Source organism: Palaemon carinicauda, chromosome 21, assembly GCF_036898095.1.
Source record: "Palaemon carinicauda isolate YSFRI2023 chromosome 21, ASM3689809v2, whole genome shotgun sequence".
NCBI lineage: Eukaryota > Metazoa > Arthropoda > Malacostraca > Decapoda > Palaemonidae > Palaemon > Palaemon carinicauda.
In genome coordinates, this window is record NC_090745.1 from 30,019,044 (window position 1) to 30,042,283 (window position 23,240).

At 37.4% G+C, this 23,240-nt stretch overlaps 1 protein-coding gene across 1 annotated transcript in view; it reads left to right on the forward strand.

Moving 5' to 3' along the window:
* The window catches only part of lin-28 (protein lin-28 homolog), a 77,738-nt gene extending 58,959 nt beyond the window's left edge, over nt 1-18,779 (forward strand). Inside the window, exons 2-4 of the mRNA XM_068344345.1 lie at nt 6,674-6,847; nt 12,469-12,598; nt 14,360-18,779. Of these exons, the coding sequence (XP_068200446.1) occupies nt 6,674-6,847; nt 12,469-12,598; nt 14,360-14,410 (355 nt within the window). The 3' untranslated portion in view covers nt 14,411-18,779. The remainder of the gene's footprint in view (nt 1-6,673; nt 6,848-12,468; nt 12,599-14,359) is intronic.
* Nucleotides 18,780-23,240: the final 4,461 nt, after the last annotated feature.

Below are 23,240 nucleotides of genomic sequence, written 5' to 3' on the forward strand. Positions count from 1 at the left end.
ATTAAAAAAGTACTCGGAGAATGCAGACCTCCATCACGGCAGCCTGTTTCTCGAAACCAGCTTGCCTTTCCAAGAATCAATTTAGACCGTGGGCTTATTTGAAATCTGTGTGACAGCTATGTGCGAACTTGTGGTAAAGGTTAGGGTTACTTCGGTCAACCTTTTGCTCGACCTTGACCTTGACTTTTGACCTAAGACTTTCAAAATTGAATCACTTCCACATCTCAACATAACAATCGATCCCCGAAAGTTTCACTACTCTGAGTAAAATGGTAGCCAGGAAGTTGCTCACAAACAAACAAACAGACACACATTAGAACGTACAAACGGACAAATAAGGGCGAAAACATAACCTCCTCCCAACTTCGTTGGCGGAGGTAAATTTTACATCCGTCGAGTCCGTTGTTCAATGCTTTGTAGGTTTTGAGCCTTTTCTTGATGATGCGTGAGAACTACTACATCGCTCGAAGGTCCACGACTCTCTCTCTGCTTCTCAAAGCCTCGCCTATGATCTCTTTTCTTTCTATATTTTCGTGGCAGACACTCAGAAAATTATAAATAGATACATTATATATATATATATATATAAAATATATATATATAATATATATATATATATATATATATATATATATTATATATATATATATATATATATATATATATTTATATTTATACACATATACATAAACACATCAACACATCTCCCCTATATAACAAAGAGCAAGTGTCTGGATATATATATATATATATATATATATATATATATATATATATATATATATATATATATATACTGTATATATATATATATATGTCTCACCTGTCAAGAATGTCAGAAAACCTAAAATCAATCAATCAGTCAATCTTTCCTGTCACGCTCAGAGGAGAAAGGGCGTGATGAAGAAGGGTACCCCAGAGGGTTGTAGTTAGGAAAGGGTTGAATCGCTGTGTATGTGCGTGCGTGTGTATATCTCTAAATATTTAGACGTCATTCTTGACGGTTAGAGTACACACACACATACATATATATATATATATATATATATATATATATATATATATATATATATATATATATATATATATATATATATATATATATATATATACTGAAATCTGGGAGAAAAAAGATGGTTATATGGGGATTTAGCTGTTGAAACAGCCCGTAAAGAGAGAGAGAGAGAGAGAGAGAGAGAGAGAGAGAGAGAGAGAGAGAGAGTTAGTTTCGTACCATAAATTCAAAAGCAATTCCAAACTGAAAAGTGTGTTTGTGGAGTCCGGGTTTCTGGGGGACGTCGGTGGTCTTGGTCTTAGCTTGGAGTGGGGATTTTTCAGGGAGGGGGTAAGGTGGGAATGGGGTACCAGTTGTTGAGAGGGGGTTGGGGGGTGATGGGCAAGAGAAGGCAGATTAGCTGAGGTCGATGATGGCCCGGGAGGGGTTGGATGACGCCGGGGAGGTTTGAGTTTGTTCGCAGGGGGAGATCCCTCCTGGAAAGTACATCAAGGGGCATCAGCAGCTGATGAATGACATGCCCCTTCCCCCCATTTCTCCCCCCCTCTCTCTCTCTCTCTCTCTCTCTCTCTCTCTCTCTCTCTCTCTCTCTCTTACAAACACCATGGAGTAGAGGGAGAAAGATGGAGAAAAGCGTCAAGTTGTGTTTATTTCTTGGTTTGAGTTTTGGCAATTTATAATGGAAGGAAATTGATTGATATTTTATAATGGAAGGAAATTGATTATTATTTTATTCTTAATTTGATGTGATGTTACAGCTCTCTCTCTCTCTCTCTCTCTCTCTCTCTCTCTCTCTCTCTCTCTCTCTCTCTGGCAATATTGTCCAGAATTGTTCAACCCTATAATCTTGCAATAAAATAATTCCTTTTTCAAATAAATATTGAATTCTTAAAGGTCTGACCACATCAAAATGACGCAAGTCAAATTCCACGTGCTGCTATCGATCTAATAAATTTCATTGCCTAGTGATTATTTATTTTTTTCCTAAAATCATCACCATCATTATTATTATTATTATTATTATTATTATTATCATTATTATTTTGTAAATCAGGAGCCTGTCTTTAAAAAATATATATAATTTTAATTTATTTCGAAATTTTCTAATGTTTCCACATCTATTAGATAGTTAATAACTTGTAAGAAATTTTCTTTATTCGAAACTTGCTGAAATAGTGTAATTTTCCTTACCGTTTTTCTTATTTTCTCAAATCAATTTAATTTATGAAAAAAACAAATCAATTACCATTCGAATCATTATGATTTGAAGTTTAAGAAATTTATTTCTTTTATAATAAAATTAATTCGTTAGCTTATGACTAATAGAAAAGAATAGGTTTTTTAATATAAATATTTCATTCTCGAATGCATTCGTACCCGTTTGCACCGAACGCGGATCTAAAGCAACTAAGCAATTAGATGACAGGTTATCACAAAGTGATTATCTGCCCTTCTTCTCACTTCTTTATATTCTCACTTTTATTTCTTTTCCCTCAATTTCCCCTTTCATTAGTGATTGATCCTTTTGGTAAGGGTAGAAGAGACTTTAGCTATGGTAAGCAGCTCTTCTAGGAGAAGGACTCTCCAAAATCAAACCATTATTCTCTAGTCTTGGGTAGTGCCATAGCCTCTGTGCCATGGTCTTCCACTATCTTGGGTTAGAGTTCTCTTGCTTGAGGGTACACTCGGGCACACTTTCCATTTAATTTCTCTAACTCTGGTTTTCTTAAAGTTTTTATAGTTTATATAGGAAATGTATTTTACTGTTACTGTTCTTAAAATATTTGATCTATTCCTTATTTCCTTTCCTCACTGGGCTATATTCCCTGTTGGAGCCCATGGGCTTATAGAATCCTGCTTTTCCAACAAGTGTTGTAGCTTAGCAAGTAATAGTAATAATAATAATGGTTCTCCTCCCCGTCTTTTCCTAGTGACAATGATCCGGCTTTGATCATTAGTCTTTATACTGGGTTATAAAATAATATTTCTATCTCTTCTTTTCGCTATACGGTGTTAGATTATTTTTCATCCGCATTTTTATGTAATTATATAGATAGATAGAGAGATGTGCATGAATTAATTTGTGTGTCTGGTTGTGTATAGGCTATAAATGTGGGTGTCAGAAAAGGTCATGGGGATAGAGATCTCAGCCTATATATATATATATATATATATATATATATATATATATATATATATATATATATATATATATATATATATATGCGAGTGTGCAGGGCAAAGGCCTAGGACATGTCCTTCCGCTCCCCTCTGTTTATGGTCTTTCTATGCCGGTCTAGCCCCGCAAATTTTCATAGTTCGTCAATCAATCGTCTTCTCTTCCGTCCCCTGTTTCTTTGGTAATATCTGGGGACCCATTCTGTTATTCTTATTGTCTGTCTATTATCTTTCATTCTCATTATATGTCCTCCCCATATATGTATATATATATATATATATATATATATATATATATATATATATATATGTATATATATATATATATATATATATATATATATATATATATATATATATATATTTGTGTGTGTGTTTGCATTGCATAATATATCATTCTATTCCACGATAATCTTTTCATTATTTTCAATTCAAATGAAAGACACGGTGACCATTAACCATAATACCAGAAACTTTAATTATTTAATCTTAAAATCGTTCGACTCAACAACAGTTCTGAATAGACCTATGAATGTTAAATGCTTTAAATTTCATTTCAGAAAATATATATAAATATTTATCGAATTAAAATTGCAACCTTACAAGTTACAGGATAGAAAGTATTTGATTCCAAGTGAAATATTTATCATTGTAATTTATAAAATTACAAATTCAATTGATTAAAATACTGATGTGCCCTTTATTATTATTATTATTATTATTATTATTATTATTATTATTATTATTATTATTAGCTAAACTACAATCCCAGTTGGAAAAGCAAGATGTCATAAGCCCAAGAGTTCTAACACAAGAAAATATCTCAGTAGGAAAGGAAACATGGAAATAAACATCAGGAGAAGTAATGAACAATTAAAATGAAATATTTTAAGGACGATAACATTAAAATATACCTTTCACATATAAATTAATTTATTAAAATCTTCACATTTACTGTCTTGAATAAAATGTATAGCTCTTAACATTCATGTTTTTATTCCCAAGTAATGTGCCATGTCACAAGAATTAGAAGCCAATACACGATGTGTATAATCGACAAGAAATTTGCGTCTTGGCAAGTTTCCAGTATAAGTGAAGGAATAACCTAACAACTGGCGAGTGTTCAGAGAGAGAGAGAGAGAGAGAGAGAGAGAGAGAGAGAGAGCAAGTGGTATCTGAGCAGTGATCAGGCCTGTGTGAAGAATTTGGAATTCAATGTTTGCTTTCTCTCTCTCTCTTTCTCTCTCTCTCTCTCTCTCTCTCTCTGACCACTCAGTTCGCGCCAAAACGTCGCTGATTGGGTAGTTCTAGTTTTGCCCAATAGGTGGCAGATGCGTACAGAAGGCTCTGTCTGTTGTGATTGACGATTTGTTTACACTTCTTCTATATTAGAGACAAAACCACTTCTACGTGAATTTCACTTAAAAGCATTATGTAAACGTCATGCATCAAAGACATTTTTTTTATCGAATTCATGTTTGGTAATTAATCAAAACACCTTGAAAATTCCTTAACTTACGAGAGACGGAGAGAGATTCATCCCGTGGACATAATGCACGCTCTTCCAGCCCGAGGAAAAAATATTCCCTTAAATAAGACCTGTTTGTGAGGGGCTTGGAGGACGCATGCCAAGAAGATGAAGGAGGAGGGTATACAGATGATGACCTTTGTTGTTAAGGGATGCTTAGTGCTTACCTTACCTTACTACTCTCGGAGTCGGTAGAGACACGGTCTTGGAAAAGGAGGTTCGTTCAAGAGCTTAAAGGGGATTGGAGAGAAAGAGAGAAGAGCGAGTCTGTCTTTCACAGTTATTCCGCTAATTGGTCGTTACGAACGTCGTTTTTGGGTGTTGAGTACGCTATTGACGCCAGCCTTAACTGTTTAGGAAAAGGGGGGGGGAGGTTGTAGTTAGCTAAAGTGAGACAGGGGCATAGATTGAGCTTATAGAATGCCCTACAACCCCTCTCCCTAACGTTAGGGATGTAGAACCTACAATTTGCCACTCTTTGGGCACGAACACATTCCATTGGTTGGGGTCTTCAGAGAGAGAGAGAGAGAGAGAGAGAAGAGCCTAGTGACGTCATCAATTATAAGAGAAGTAATTGCTTGATGCGTTCCTTCAATTTAAGGTTGCTAACTATGTCGTTTAAAGGAAATTAACGTATTGTTATTGATTGAGTTATTGTCATCTCGTAATTTGCGGTCCCCCAAGAAATGAAATACTTTATAATATATCTTCAGTGTTCACTGCCACTTACAAATGGTGCACTGTAGGCTCTTAACCGCTTCGACCCTCGGTTAATATTATTATTATTATTATTATTACTTGCTGAGCTACAACTCTTGTTGGAAAAGCAGGATGATATAAGGACAGGAGCTCCAACAGGGAAAATAGCCCAGTGAGGGAAGGAAACAAGGAAATATAAAATATTTTAAGGAAAGTAACACCTACATTTTAACCTCGTACTTCACTTCCTTCTTGTTGCACCTCAGAAGTAAATAGCTTTCAGGTTCCAGTGCTAGGTCAATATACCCTAAATTTATAGACCCAATACATCTTCAAAAGTGCCAACATATTTTCATCAATCTTATTCATCTAGTTTGCGGGGGGGGGGGGGGGGCACGATAGGGTGACACTCTTATGTCTATGATATTCAAAATTTTTTAAACAAACAAGGTCTTTAGTATCTTTAGGATATGTTTTGAAATTGATACGATTTAGAGTTAGTAAAAGGAAGATGTGGTACATCCTCTTTCATTAAGAATATCTTAGAATAAACACCGCCCCCCCCCCACCACCCCATAAACCATGTAGAGTTTGGTGGTTATGTTCAGTTGAAGGATATGGATGTGAAGATACTTAGAATTCTCAAGTACTGACCTGAAATTACTTAAATATATTAAAATCAGAATGATAAATACGTTAAATGTAAATAATATAGGATTTAAAACTTCGATTAAAAAAATATTCACTGTTAGATATATTTTTTATTTCAAAACGTATTTAGATAAATAGTGAAAATTTTAATGATAAATACACTATATGTAAATAAAGAAATTATTTATATAAATATACTATGATGTATATATGTTATAAATTATAAGATTGTGAATGTGTATTTCATAATAAATGATAAAAAAAAAGTGGTGGACGAAGAGTAATTTCTAATATGAGTTCCATGGGCAATCAATATATTTTATTTTAAATTACCATTAGTGATATATTCGTCGTATCATTTATTGTAATTATAAATGTATTCTTAATATTTTATAAGATATCCATTATGTCTAGATGGTAGATATTTATTCATAAACGTTCCTCACAATCATCATTATAAGTTTCACATTACCATTATCATCACTATCATAACATCACGGTCATGCTCGTCACCATCACCAGACATCATGAAATACTGGACCCTGACACTGTACAGTACTTGAAATTAGTCTCTGACCATCTTCTTTTCCTTCCTCTTCCAGAGCGTCATCAAAAATGTCTGGTTTTCGGAGCCTGGGGGACGAAGAAGTTGTGGAATTCCAGTGCAAGTCTTCCGACAAGGGGCTGGAAGCCACCATGGTTACTGGACCATCCGGATCAGAATGCCGGGGCTCACACAGGAGGCCCATGAGCAAGAAGAGGTTCAGGAAAATAAGGTAGAGAGAGAGAGAGAGAGAGAGAGAAGAGAGAGAGAGAGAGAGAGAGAGAGAGAGAGAGAGAGAGAGAGAGAAAGTTTTGTTTTCTCCAGAGCTGTGGCTTACAGAGGTTGACTCACAACTACAGTAGTTGCCTAATTCGCTGCCTCGTTGAACAGAAACATGCAGGATTATGGAGAGAGAGAGAGAGAGAGAGGAGGGAGGAGAGAGAGAGAGAGAGAGAGAGAGAGAGAGAGAGAGAGAGCCTTACCTTACCTTATTGCCTTATTTTATGTTTGGTTACCCCCAGGTCCCCTAGTGTGAGGCACCTCGTATTTCCACCAGAGAGTTGCTAATGCATCTTCCAGTCTTGGATGGTCTGGATGCATCTTAGGTATTAATCGAGTTTATTCTTAAACACATCAACGCTCACTCCTGATATGTTTCTTAGATGAGCTGACAGCGCATTAAATAGTCGCTGCATTATCGATGCTGGAGCGTAGTGGATTAATGTCCTGTGCCAGAGCTGTGAGTTACAGAGGTCGACTCACAACTACAGTAGGTGCCTAATTCGCTGCCTCGTTGAACAGAAACATGCTGGATTATGGAGAGAGAGAGAGAGAGAGAGAGAGAGAGAGAGAGAGAGAGAGAGAGAGAGAGAGAGAGAGAGAGGAGGCCAATTTTTGTCTTTTTACAGAGCTGTGACCTACAGAGGTAGACACAACTACAGTAGTTGCCTAATCCGCTGCTTCGATGAACAGAAACATGCTGGAGTATGAGGAGAGAGAGAGAGAGAGAGAGGAGAGAGAGAGAGAGAGAGAGAGAGAGAGAGAGAGAGAGAGAGTTACACGAATCTTGGATGTCTCAAAGACTTTTTAGTCCATCCGCTGTGACTCCATTTGGTAGAGCAAATTATTTTAAACGTCAGAGTTTTAATGATCTTGGCTAACTTATTCTTGGAATTCGTTGCTATTCACTACATCCACTGTAAGTCTGCTCTAAGTATTGCTATTTTGCATGTAAAGAAATTTCCACATTGAGTGGTGCTGTATATTTTCAATTCCAGGAGAGAGAGAGAGGAGAGAGAGAGAGAGAGAGAGAGAGAGAGAGAGAGAGAGAGAGAGAGAGAGAGAGAGAGAGTGTGTCTTTTTCTGTATGTCAGAGAAAGATTTGAAAAATATTGTTACGGACAGAATACCTGTAGAACAATTCGGACCTTCCAAGGATGAGGGATACCTCTAGGAGGCCACCCTCATCCTTCTGTGTGGAGCTGCTCATTAATTGTAACATGCTTCTTACTTTAATCTCACAAGAGACTCACTGAGCAATAAAAGATTCAAATTTTCCAGTCTTCTTATATCCCAGCCGCGACCCTTAACAGTGAATCCTATTAAATTTTCTTTTGGGACATAATGCCATCAGGTATTGTCAGTCTGTTTTTTTTCCTTGGGGATCAATTGAAGCAAATTTAAATTGAATTAAACATCAGACATACACATTTTTGTCTTACCTATAGAATTTTATTGTATCTTTTCATGATTTTTTGCTCTAGCATGTTACACAAATTACCAGCCAAAAAGTAATTGATCTGTATCATTCCTACCTCCCAGTAGGCATTACTGTAGGCCTATTAGCAGTTCCCTTTGCATCTAGTTGCACCCACTCTTTACCCTTCTACCATCACTTCCATTCCAGCTTTATTTTTTTCCTATCTTCCTCCCAATAACTCTTCGACGTCCAATGGACCTCCCAGACCCCAGCGCCATAAATGCAATCTATACATTTCCTGTTTGTGGCGCTCATTTGCGAGTTGCTATCTGCACACATGCTCAGAACTAAGAGTATAAAAGAAATCGACATTTAAAAAGAAATCTAGTGTAATTAACCGAGGTGAGATACATATGCTTCTCTTATCTTTTCAGTTTTTTTTTTTTTTTTTATTATTATACAGATAGATTGTATAGTAACATTATTTTTTTCGATGTGAGGACAAAGGCCTCAGACATGTCCTTATTTATGTCTGGTGTTTAGACGGTTTTCATCGCTATGCCGGCCATTGCGGTGTGGTGATGATGGAAGACATGAAAAAACCGACCCTTATTAACAAGGATCGAATCATGATTTTAAACGATCATAACTGGAACAACAGACATTTAATTCTCACTTCAATTACTGCTCATAAAACAAACACAAAAAGCAGAATGGTGTTCATTATTGGATCCAGAATGCTCTCTCTCTCTCTCTCTCTCTCTCTCTCTCTCTCTCTCTCTCTCTCTCTCTCTCTCTCTCTCTCTCTCTCTCTCTCTCTCTCTCTCTTTCTCCTCTCTCTCTCTCCTCTCCTCTCTCCTCCTCTCTCTCCCCTCTCTCTCCCTCATCCACATAATTGTCACTGCCTCGTAAACATTAGACATCGGGGGAAAAGTTCATTTTACGCGACGGTGAGCATCCCTTGTCACAGAATTCCTTTTGTCCCACATGATAGGTAATGTTCCTTCATTCTTTTCGTCGAGGAAGAGGGGGAGGCGGAGGAGGGTGAGGGGCAGGGGGATGGGGAGGTATTCACGAGGGGACCATGACCAAAAAGTAGACTAAGGGGCCGGAAGTAGGTAGATGAGGACATTTTGTTGTACTTCCGGGATATTGACAATAATGTGTGCTTTCATAGCTCAGCATCTTCTCACGTGTTTGCGGGCGGTAGTGTGTATAAATAAATATATATATATATATATATATATATATATATATATATATATATATATATTATATGTATATATATATACATATAATTATATATATATAATTATATGTATATATATATATATATATATATATATATATATACACACATATATTTATGTATATATATATATATATATATATATATATATATATATATATATATATATATATATTTGTTATACACAGTAAATGTAATGTTAATACAATACATATTCATGCATGTATATATAACCAAGCTTCTAGAAGATAAGCAAAGAGAAACATTTACATTTGAATTTAGGAATCGATTTGCAGTGTTGGAGACTTTAAGAGACAAAGAGCTAACAATCAATGAATAATGGTGTGATATTAAGAACATATATCATTCAGTTGGTAGTGAAGACTTGGGACAGGCAGTAGTTACAAGGAGAAAACATTGTATATTAAAGGATAATTGGGATTCTATAAAAAGGAGACAAAGACAGAAATTGATTGTTGAAAGTTTTCGAGGAAGTAATAAAAATTACAAGGTAGAGCATGCTAAGTATTCCAGTATTGATAGTGAAGTTAAAAGAAAAGCCAGGAATGGCTGGAGGGAATATTTGGACGTGAAAGCAGATGAGGCTGACAAAGCTATGAATTCAGGAAGTGGCTATGGTGTAAGAATTGCTCATAGAATTATTAATGAAATCTCTACTGGGGCAAAGAAGAAGCACTTACACTTAAAAAAAAGAGAGAGATTGGTGTGTTAGATGGGACACTTTAGTGAGGTCATGAATAGGAGATATGAAGGGAAAAATCTGATAGACATCCATGAAGCTGATGAAGACCTTGATGTGCCCATGAATGAATTCATTATGTTTAAGTCGAAGCTATCCTTAAAAAACTCTAAAGATGGGAAGCCCCTGGATACGATGGAATAACTACCGAGATGATATTGGCTGAAAATGAAGAGACTCCCAGAATACATAGAAGATTATTTCGTAGAATGTGGCGCGAAGAAGCAAAACCTCATAAATGGAAGCTAGGAATGTTGGTGAAAAAAAGGAGATCTGGCTGATTGCAATATTACAGAGGCATCACACTTACGTCAGTTGTCATAAAAATGTATAGTATGCTCATTCTAAAGAGACTACAGAGAAATATTGATGAAAAGCTGAGAGATGAGCAAGTAGGATTTAGGAAAGGTAAAAGTTGTACTGACAAAATGGGTAAAATATCGCAATCTACTTTTGATGGCATTTGTGGACTATGAAAAAGCCTTTAATAGTGTGCACCGCCCAATTTTTTGGAGTCCTGCGTTATTATGAAGTTCCTCTGAAATATGTAAATTTGATTAAGTCTGTTCATGAGCTTACCAAGTGCAAAGTTAATCTTAGTGGAATCCTATCAAATGAATTTCAAGTGAACAGTGGAGTACTCCAAGGAAATGTGTTGTCACCTATGTTGTTTATCCTCCTCATTGACTTTGTCATGCATAGAACCGGTGTGGATGGGGAAGTATTGAACTGGATTAGTAACAAGAAATTAGCTGACCTAGAGTATGCTAATAACGTTGTCCTTATTAGCAGAACACCACAGGACTTACAAAGCTTGCTTACCAGAATGCATGAAATACCAAGGGAGGTTTGGCTCAAGATAGATAGAAGAAAGACAAGAGATGATGAGAAGGGAATATGCAATGGAAGATGAAATAATGTTTGAAGGGAGAAAGGATTAATGAGGTAGAATCATGTAATAATTTAGGAACTAAGATCTGTAGTATAGGATCTTTAGAATCTTAGTTTAATGAAATATTGAAAAAAAGCAAATCAGCATATGGCAAGGTTAAGTAAAATTTGGAAATCAAATCGCCTGAATTTACATATAAAAAATCAGACTACATATTAGTTTAGTAAGATATGTGTTACTGCATGGACATGAGTTGTGGTATGACAATGAAACAATATTCTACATATTTTGTACATTTGAGAACAAAGCCCTCAGAAGAATATTGGGAGTTAAATGGGAGGACAGGATTAAAATGAAACAATAAGAGAGATTACTCGAGTGGCATATGTAGATGAGATCATGGTGATTTAACAAAACAAAACAAAATCGCTGGAACTCCATCTGGCCCGGCCGCTGATCCATTTTTAATTTCGCTTATAGCCTGCACAATATCTGCTTCATTAATATCTATATTCGTTAGGTATTCGCTATTTTCTTCTCTCATTTCTGTTTCATTATTCTCATTTGCAATTCTTGGCGTGAATTCATTCTTATATTTTTCTGCTAATATGTTGCATATTTCTTTTTTTTATTCGTTAACCGTCCTTCAATTCTTAGAGGGCCTATTTCTAATCTCCCTTTATTCATCTTTTTTGCATAGGAGTAAAGTACTTTGGGGTAGATGGAGATGGTTTGGGTATGCTATTCGCACTCCCCAAGAGATATTAGTCCACCAAACTTTCAACTGGGCTCCATAAGGCACTAGAAGAGTTGGAAGATCCAGGCCTGCATGGCTAAGGACCATAAAGCATGAAGTAGGAGATAATGAATAGAGATATATTGATTTAAAAGCTCAAAATAGAGACGGCTGGCGAAGTCTAACAGTGGCCCTTTGCGTCAATAAGCGTGACAGATGAGAATGATTATATAGATGTATATATTGTTTACACATTTCTCTTGTTTTTTTAATTTTTTTTATAGCTTATATGCGAAATATCTAGCTTAGTGTTGTTACGGTTCTTAAATTATTTTGATTGCTCATTGCTTCTCTTTTAGTTTATTTATTTCCTATGCTTGTATGATTATGCACTCAAACAATTTTTTTTTTTGTACAACAAATCTTTTTCTCTTAAGGTGGCTTTCAACAACCTTTCTGAGTCCAATGACTGTTGGCCTCGTTATTATCCAGTCTGTAAATTCCCCCTTCCTTCCAGGTGCTATAACTGCGGGGAGTTCGCCAATCACCTTGCAGCCAAATGCTCAATGGGGCCGCAGCCGAAAAGGTGCCATTACTGTAAGAGTGAAGACCACCTGATAGCCGACTGCCCTCAACGCCCAGAAAAGGTGAGATGTGAGCTGGAATACACCCTGATGTTCAAGTCAGAATTTCCTATATAGTTTTCGTTCTTTAAACAATTTTTTTTTTTTTTTTTTTTTTTTTATTCAGCACAAATTCCTTGTTCTCAAAGTACTTCGATTTTGTGGATTTGGCAATAAACGAGCAATATACGATGTGAAATGCTGATTGCCATGGAATATACATGACAAATTGACTGTGAACATCCTGTAGAGAGTAGTGTTTCCCTGCTGTATAGGACCAGAAAAGCAGCCCTTAAATTGAAGTAAATAGCGTCTTGAGTTTTTGTTGGTTTTTTGTCCCCTGTAGTACATCAGTACAATGTACTCAAGTCATTTATATGGGATCAAAGAAATATTCATTTTCATATTTCAGGGATAAAGAAAATTTAAATTCTTATGAATATCCTGTATGTAGAGTACAGTATCAAAATGCATGTGCTTTCACATGCTTGATATATGTGCACGTTCACTAAGGGCTCAAATTGATGAAAAAAAATGCATGTTCAGCACCTCGTGGCAGTATCTATCCATAGCAATTAATATACTACAAATAACACTGCCCCTAGAGGGCAGTTTTTCAGTCTTAAACAGGTCAATTTCAGACTCACAAATAATTGGGAGTAAAATGGAAGCTAAAGGTACCAGGATAGGATTGCTTTTGTAGATAAGGTCGCTGAAGGCTGGCTCCTAATGACCTTCTCCAATTCACCCAAGCACGTTGTATTTAATTTCTGAGTATGTATTTCCATCTGTTACATTTGATACCAAATATTTAAAAGATCCAACCCTCTTGGTGTCATATGAGCACAATTTTAAAACTTTGTCTTTCTTTTCTATTATGTAGTGCTCATCTTAAGGTCTATGCCCAGGGAATTCACGCTCGTTAGATCCTGCGGCATTCAGTAGCGTTGACGACTAAGCATGCTGTATGCTGTCTTCAGAATAAATAGGCCTACTGCGCATACAGATATTTTTCTAATGTTTTTGGGAATTTATTTCACAACTGCTTCCCCTCGTTAAGATTTTGAATGATTACCTGACGATCAGACAAATCCACATAAAAATTGAATATTTTGTGCATCTGAAAACAACTGTCATAAAACTGTAGAGAAAAAGACAATTTCTAATTCTGGCATCGCTATCATTTAATTACTTATCTCTTTCATCTCTGCCTACATTGATCACAATGATGCGTGACACCAACTGCATTCTCACAGTTGTGGTTAAACCTACCCCCCCCCCCCCCCATATACGGTACATCACTCATCCAGGATAAATAGTTAGCATGTTTTCAAGGACTGAATAGAACTAAACACACCATGGCAGGCTGCATTCCTTGTTCCAACCATTCTGAACTTAGCACTGGATAATCAAATCATGTTTGAAATGTGACAAATCCTTTTCCAAATAGTAAGCAAGAAAAATATATTTAAGATACCTACTTGTGTGCATATATAATAATATGTATTTATGAATAAAAACTATTATCATATAGGAGTGCTGTATATAAATTATTGACAGATACAGTGCTAAAATATGTCCTTGCATGTGAATACAATGTAGTATCATGTGTACTGTATATAGTAAATAGAACAAAATACAGTCGTTTAGATTTGTTACTCTACTTTCTGTAATGTTTCATTTTATCAAAAAAACATGTTATATTTCCTAATATTCATACCTTATTCTGTAACTATCTTGCATGTCGATATTTTTTCTGTTAAACTACCTTTGCTATATCCACAGGGGCGAGGACCAGATGATCTAGATTCTGAATTAGGGGAAACTAAAGTCTAGTGATTCCCTGAAAAGGTGCTGTGATCGCAAATATGCCTGGCCTTGCATCGAGACATTTTTCAAGGACCTTGCAAGGGATAAATACTCTTGTGTTGCATAAAGTAAGGCTGTGCCAATTGTTAAATGTTGGACATTGCTAACAGTGCTGGAAAAGCTGTTGTTGTTGCAGGTTAGATTTTACATGAGATTGATAGAAAAATGAAACACTTGTATTTTTGTGGTTGTACCGTAATTAGTAATATATTGTCATTTCAAAATATAGAATATCTAGTAGATTCATTTGCTCACGTGAGCACTATTTTTTATTAACTTATCAACAATATTGTTATGCAGTTTTACATTACAATGTCTGTATGAATGGCATTGAGCAGATATCTTAAGCCAACTGATTTACCTGCCTAATGATACAAAACTATTTAGTATTAGATTACATCCTTCATATGCAATCACTGACTGAAAGTTCTTAATCTGTGTAAAAAATAAATCTACTGTATTGGTACATTGCCATCTTAGCGACTATGGATTCATTTTAGAGCTGATGCTTGCTTTAAGACAGGCATCCTATACAGATGTAGTACTGGTATTTCATCCTGCTAATTATTTTTTTTATTTGAAATAATAGAATTTTTTTTTTATTATTTGTAAGAATATTATTGCAGAGTGAATGAAGTGAACACAAAAGATATGTTTTTTTCGATCTTGTGGGTAACTTAATTGCCTCTGCATAACTTGCTTTTTAATATATTTCAATGATGTTGCAAATGTCTTATCTTTGCAAGAAAATTATCTTAGGTGTTTTTATCAGACTAATTATTCTTCTCATGCTAAGCAAATCAGAATACAGCTATAACTAATAACTCAAGTGCATTTCAGGTCATCCAAAATCAACATAAAACAAAATTATTTCCATTTCATTGCTTATTCAATTCAGAAAATCTTAAATTGACGAGAAAGCCATTTCATCAATCTCAAATATCTTTAAAAACTATTTCTGTGGCATTAAGGGCATAAACATTCTTGATATTTCTGAGAGCTTAAATTTTCATTTTTCACTAGGAAGGCAATTTTGATATGAATATTGGAAATATGAAAACCACCCATAATCTAAAAGATAAAACCTAGTTTATTAACTTTTTATGAATAGAAAACTAAGCACTTTTTTTACGCTTCTATCTACCTCCCTTTGCTGATAATTTGCGTCAAAAGAAAATGATAGAATAAAATGTATAGCAAAGAAATTATTACCTAAGCACAAAAACTTCAGTTGGCAAAGCCTGCTGCTTCCAAGATCACAAGATGGAATAATGTCTTCGCCACCTTTTGATTTTGGGTCGAAGCCACAAAAGTGCAATCTTCAAGTTTTGATTTGTGATTCTTTTTCTTGTCAGCTATAGCTAGTTAGTGCTGTATGAAATACTAGGACCCATAATCTTTAAGAAGCAATGTGCACAATTTTTAAAATGAAACCTTTCAGATTAATTGTAGCTATAATTTTGTTTTCTAAAATTAAGCTGGGCCGTTTTTCACACTTGTGTTTTTAGTTTTACGATAACTCTTATGTTTTTAAGGTGTACAGTGTATAAATGATAAGGAAGTGTGTACAGGATTGGTCAAGTGCTGTCTTAGATAAATGCTTTTCAAGTTTAATAAAGTTTAAACCCGGGTGCCAAATACAGTCATGAATAATCTACGTGTCAAACTTGTCAGAATGTTTTCTTAATCTGCTTTTATAAATCCACTTGTTTAAGAATGGAAAATATAATACACATGTCACATGATTCTGTCAAGTTACTACTAAAATGTCAGAATTCTGAATTGCGTAACCTCATATCAGCATTTATTTTTTTGATAGTCTAAGAATGCAAACATTCGAAAAAATAGTTTTTAATACAGTTTGCAACATATTTTATTGACGTATATAGCACTAACAAGCAAATTTCCACATAACTACCACGTCAGTACGAATGTTATAGGTCACAAACTGTGAATAGTCGAGGCAACTATTCAGAAATTTGGCATTTTAAATGAATATACTGTATGTGCAGTATATATTCAGGGAGAAATTTTCAGAGTTCCTATACTATCAGGTCATTTCATATTGTATGCAAATACAGTAACCTCATGATCCACAGCCAATCCATAAGTCATCTGTTATATAAAAGTTAAATGCTCAATCTTTGGAAGTACTTCTAAGCCTAATGAATCAGCATTCCTTTATTTTCAGATATATTTTATGTAATTGGAATAAAAAGATACAACATTTGAATGCAAAGTCATTAGACTTCATTTAAAGGTGACAATAGTTACATTAGTCTGTGAGGTACCATGTGGATGAAGGATACGTTCACTTAAATGAAAAAGCTGAGGCAAGAAGGGACAAATAATACATCTATTTTGATATTCAAATCTATACTGCAAAAGATATAGAACTGCGTACACAGTACCGTATTTAAATTTTCTGTTAATTTTCTTTGAGTTTTATTCTTACTCTGTATGGTGCCTCATATTATTAGTTTATCATTATTTCCCATTTTATTTTGTTTTCAGGATAGCATTTCCTTTAGAGTGCTAATGTATAGCAAAATGTGCATATAAAATCATGAAGTATATGTTAGAATTATCTATCTTCAGTGACAAAGTGGCTGGGTATGAAGTTACCTGTTTCAAGTCTTGCTTTGAGGAGCAGAGCTTAAAAAGTGTGTGATAATGTTTCTCTTTTATGTGTGACTTTTTTTTTTTTAGTTTGTTCTTTTCTTTGGTGCAGAACTTGCTTAGCTTTAAACTTTTTAGGTTACGTTGGTTTCCCTTTGTAACATAAGGTTGCTGCAGAAATCTTAGCCTGTTTTTTTTGTCAGACTTGTTTCCGTCACCACATGACTTAGTATCCAATGCACTGTCCATATTTTTTCCTTGAGATATATACAAATGTATGAAAGCCTTATATAGCAATACAGGGTATACACAATGATGACTTTTTATTAAAGAAAATTGAACACAAAATAGATATGCTTTAGAGGTTTTCTCTTATATCATTTGGATGTAATCATGATATGATCTTTATATGAATTAAGAGTAAACAATTTTGTTATCCCCACATTTTAGCCCGTAGTAAAATATGCATTGATTAGGTTACATAGAATTCAGTGGCTCCAACAACTGATTGAATATGAATAGTAAATATTTGGTGAATAGAAAAAAAATGTTGAGCAAGGTGAATAGCATTTCTTTGTCACAGCAAAATTTACCCATAAAGAAATATTAAATTTGTTAGTGACATGATTTTGTGAAAAATAACTAATTCTTTTATCCATCTGTATTGCTTAAACTAATGCTGCTTAGCAAAGTGTATAAAAGTCCATATCAGATGTTGGAGAGAGACCTATGCATAATCATTTTCTTACAATTAGCAAATGTTATCAAGACAAACTTATAATGAAGTATTGACCAATGTTAAGTACTGTTCAATAAATTGTGAATTCTCAAATCTACAAATCTTCAGTAATTAACACTTTCGTTCTTAAAGTAATCCTGACTAAGGCAACTTATAACCTTTATGCTGAAATTAACTTATAACATTCTGTACAATTAAAGAGCTTTACTTTTGAATATTCAATAAGCACAAAAATTGACACAAATTTACAATTTACTTGACTGATTATGCATTTTGCATTTATGTATATATTATAGAGATATATATATTTTCAATCTGCAAAGTCTCATTACATTTAAAGAGATTGTTCTTTTACTCCATCTATGCATAAACATAGAAAAGTCATAAGCATTCATATGTAGTTATGTCGCATCCATTTTATGAAGATTCCCCTTTTTTCATAATGAGAACCATTACTATATTTGGCAATGCTTTGCCAGTGTATGAATGCATCTTGGTTTTAAGAACATTGATTTCAATTTCTTCATTTTAATTTTTTTATGTATTGTACAAAAGTACTGCTGAGTGTCTTTTATCTGTCAACTATTTTATATACCTGTATCACCAAACAATTTTTGTAAGAATAATTTAGTCTTTGAGTACAATGCTGTTTGTTGTAACACTATTAATAGAAATATAATCACGGCAAAAGCTGCAAATTATTCCTAAGTGCACAAAGGTCAAGTCTCAGGACGCCGCATATTGCAATATTTTAGAAATTCAGTAATACTCATTATATGGAAAATTATTTTACTGCATAATAAAAACAAATGTAAATATAATCATCCTAAGCTGTAGTTTGTACTAAGGACCTTTGAGATTAACCCCTTATGTATTTTCATAACATTGTTGTTATTCTTAACTATTGAAAGTTGGGTGTTTAATTTAAAGTTAATGCCATGATTTTTCCTATTGTCATCATTGAATTGATATAGCAAATCTTTGGTGAGGTAAGATATGCATATAATATCATTCTTGTATTTCATGTAATGACTTTCATCACATAACTCTTCATGCAAATATTTTGGTCTCAAACTTTACAACTTTAGAACAACATAAATTGTCAAATTTTTGACAAATTCTGTTGCACTTTATGCATTACCGTATCTAAAGATTAATGTTATCCTGCAGTGATGGGATTAAATATAATGAAAATTGTTATATGAATAACTAAATACCGTACTATACTATGAATTATGGCACTTGATATTAGATTGAAGATCACAACTCCCCACAGGACATAATATGCATAAACCTTAAGTGACTGAGAACCGCCAATGCCTTTCAAGTCGTCTGAGTTTTGGAATTCCCAAAACCATGATTCTTTGCATTATTAAATGGTCTTTGCATTACCCCTTCAGCCCCCAACCCAGATGCACCCACTATTTAGCATACTTATGTCCATTCTGTTCCAGCTTCAATCCTCCCATCCTTTTGTCCAACTCCTTTTGATTTTATTTTCATTGAGCAACTGTTTGAGTTCTTCTTCCACCTCCCCCTCATCCCATGTTACACCTCGGCACTGAATGCCCTCTCCAGCCTAAGACTGGGGCTATAAATTCTATACATCCATCCATGATTTTGTAACATTTTCAAAATATAAATTGACACTAGTTTTGGGTGCTATACTTTGAGAAAGTCAAGCTATTATACCAATAATACAGAGAATGAATTTGAAACAATATAGATGTTATTAGCTTGAGGACAAAATACATTCTCTAAATCCTCAGAACTCAAAATGCAAGAATGAAATAATTTTAATTTTAGTGTGGGAAATGCAAGAGTGTATCCCAGAGACTTCATTACAACACGAAGTTAAACTATTTAATAATGACAATATCTATTTAGTGGTGCTTGTCCAATTGACACTGGGGTGTCATTAATTAGTGAAGTAACATAAATTCAAACTTTAAAAGAAAAAGTTTTGATTAAGGATATGAAAAATATTTCAGACCTCGGTTTCCAGTCATGAAATGTAAAATTACATTTATTTTCATGGGAACTATGAAAACTATAAAATTAAGCCCACTTTTGAATTTCTAAATATTGATCAGGTTTCTTATATCTAAAAGCAGAATTGACTGGATTACAGAGTAATCTTGAGTCCCTTTTGAGTCAGGAATTTAATTTTATTGTCAATTATATACTTAAATATCGATCGTTTAGTTTGTGGCATACTCTATTATAATTTTTCCTCCAACATTATTGGTCTATATTTTAAGGGCAGCAGAAGCCATTGCACTCTCCTAGATACTTAACTCATCAGAGGTTGAATGAGCACATGATCAGTGCCCAAGTCCCTTCTGTGCCCATGCCAAGACCAAGAAAAGCCTGGCAATGGCTGCCAATGACTGGGCAGGTATACTGTACCTAAGGGACCACCCCCTAAACACTCCATCCAAAGTTCACAAGGAGGGTGAGATTGTGTCAACTAGCCAAGCTACCATTCCTCCTGGATTTGGTAAGCATTTGTCCCCTGTAGATGCTTAGATTGCAAGGTTCTGACGTTTCCATTGGGGATATCATGTACAGCATATTTTAGGCACATATACATGGTATTAAAGATTCTTTGCAATACTGTATCCATTCATCTCTCAGCGGCATAGTTTCTCCTTTTAGTTTTCATCTGACAGCTTATGTTCCTTCTTATTACACTTTTGCAACTTTGGTTGTTACAATCTAACCTTTGAAAGTCAATAAATTACAATTGTGGCCTTTTAAAGCTTTTTTCTGTAGCTTCACAACTGTACATTGTGAAGCTTAAAAACAAAGATTTCACTTCCTTGATTTCTATGTTTTTAAATGCATATGATGGATAAAAATGAAAGCATATTTGTTCCAACACGAATACTTACCTCGAATTACTTCCTTAGGAGGGTCCTTGACCTCTCTCAATCTCGACCAAGATTTCCCGCGCTACCCCCCCCTATCTCGCTCCCGATAGTTCCTACCCCCGCCGCCAGGATAAGTCCTGCGGCCCGGATTAGGGCAGGTCACTGCTTTTCCCGGGTCAGGATCTCATTAAGTCCTTGGTCGTGAGATGCGAAACATCTCACTCTCTCGCTTAAACTCTCGATCCTTTGGCGCGTTGTGATCCCACGTGTTCCCAGTGTACGGACTTGTGTTTTTTCTGCGATAGTGCGTTTTCGCAAAGTGTTCTCAGTCCGTTCCCCTTGAGTTTATCCAGGGTTTCTGTAACTCGTTAGTGTTGACCTTCGTGTGCGAACGATGGAGAACGTGCGTCGTTGTCCTGGTCCTAGAGCAGGAAAGTCGTGTGGGGCTTTCCTCTCTAAACCAGAAGTGGACCCGCATTCCCTTTGTTCCACGTGCAGGGGTAAAGTTTGTTCCTCCTCGGACACGTGTCCCGAGTGCGTGAGTTGGGACGGCATTCAGTGGGTACGGTATAGTACAAAGAAAAAGAAGTCGTCGAAGCGTTCCCCCAAGAAAGTGAGTGGCGTGTCCTCCTTACAGTCGGTCAGTGATCGGTCCGACGAAGCCTCGGCCTCTCCGTCTCCTTCGCAGAGGAGTGGGCAACAAGCCCCCAGTGTGATTGTTAGCCATAGTGTTCTCCCAGGTGAACCCAGTGTGAGGGAGGAACCAAGGGCTGGCCCCTCGGGAGAGAACGGAATGGCCGCGAGTGTTTCGGGCGAATTGGGCCACGTGGCAGGGGATCACGCTTCCTCAGAAGACCCGGTGTGGGGCAGTGTGGCGATCTCAGACTCCCCCCCGCCCTCGTGGGCCGGTGCGTCGGGTTCCCACCCGCCAGAAGAGAACCACGCGAGAATTCGTCGCCCGAGTAGCGATGCCTTCGGGTGGAAGTTACCGAAGACTCCAGGGAGGTCACCGCTAAGGATGGACGTATCCCTGGGTCCCTGGCCTTCTAGCAGGGACAGAGTGGACTCGGTACCCTCGGTATCTACAGCAGTTCCCGAGGACTTTCTCCAGCACCCTGTCTCGGACGGTCGACGGCGAAGGGCCTCCCCCGCGCATCACTTGAGCAGTCGTTACGTGAGGAATGTGGCACCCTCAGACTCTTCGGAAGCAGACTCATCCTTCGGGGGAGAACGCAGGGAGAAACGGCACCGTAAGAGAGAGCGGACCGATAGTGATCGTTCCCGCTCCAGGTCGAGGTCGCGGCACAGTAGGAAGCGCCCACGCTCTCACTCCCGTAAGTACAAGAGGGAGGTCTCTCCCGGCGGCGGCGAATGGTTCTACGTCCCCCCAGGAGAGTCCAGGAAGCACCGCTCTCCAGACTCTCGGTCCAGTGATCGAGCCTCCAAGTTGTCACTGCCTACATACAACATGGAACCGCTCGACCGGCCACGCAAGAAGGACCTCACTCTCAGGCACAAGTCCTCGAGGCCTTCGGTTCACCCCGCCCGGCGGGAGGAAGCGCGCTTCCGAGAAGACAGCCCGACCGAACCAGCCCAGCTGGGTCGGACGTCGAGCAGGAAGGACCGGTTTCCGGGGTCGGGTCTTCCCACCGGGACCGTGTCCTCCGCGTCCAGAGCCTGGGGCCAGTCGAAAGGCCTCCCGGAGTCGGTGGCACCCGCCCCACGGCGAGACCCAACCGTGTACGGTGCGCCCTACTGTTGCGGGACGGCCTCCCTGGGACCTAGTAGGGAGCGGCCAGTTTACCACCCAAGCACTGCTCCCCTCAGCCAAGCCGATGCCTCGGTCGACAGAGGCGAGGCTTCCCCGTCGGAGGACTCCGCCTACAGAAGAGTGGTAGGCCTCGTCAGAAGGATCCATGGAATTCCGGAACCCTCGGCGACGAAGGTGAATACCTGGAGGTCGAGCCTCTTGAGATATAAGCACCGGGACGTCCTTCCGAAGTCCTCTCTGGCCCTGCCTCTCGCCCCAGACCTAGTAGGCTACTGGGACAGGAGTACATCGACAACTTGGTGGCCAGCACTGCGGAGGCCCCCAAGTCCCAGAGTGCCTCCAAACTCCTCCAGGGTCTTAAACTACAGGGCAAAGTTTATATCCCGGAAGGGCGACGCCCAGGCCCCTGTAGAGTGGACCCAGCCGTGGATATCCTAGGACAAGGCGGCTCGGACGAAAGGGCCGGCTCAGCCCCTGTGTCCTTCTCGGCCTCTGAAGCAGGCATGATGGAGGAGATGTCGAGAGACATGATTAACGTCTCCTCATGGCTGGACTGGTGGGCCTCCACGTTGGTTAATGTACAGGCCTCCACAGACCCCGACGACCCGGAACAACAAGGTCTCCTGTTAGACCTTCTCACCTCCGGGGGGAAAGCCCTCAAATTTATGGCGTATCAGGCACTCTCCTTGACGGCCAACTGGGTCCTCCGGAAGCGGGACACAGTGCTTTCCAAAGTGTCAAGAAAAATCCCGGACAGACAGGCGCGAGTAATTCGCACCCTACCCCTAGGAGGCG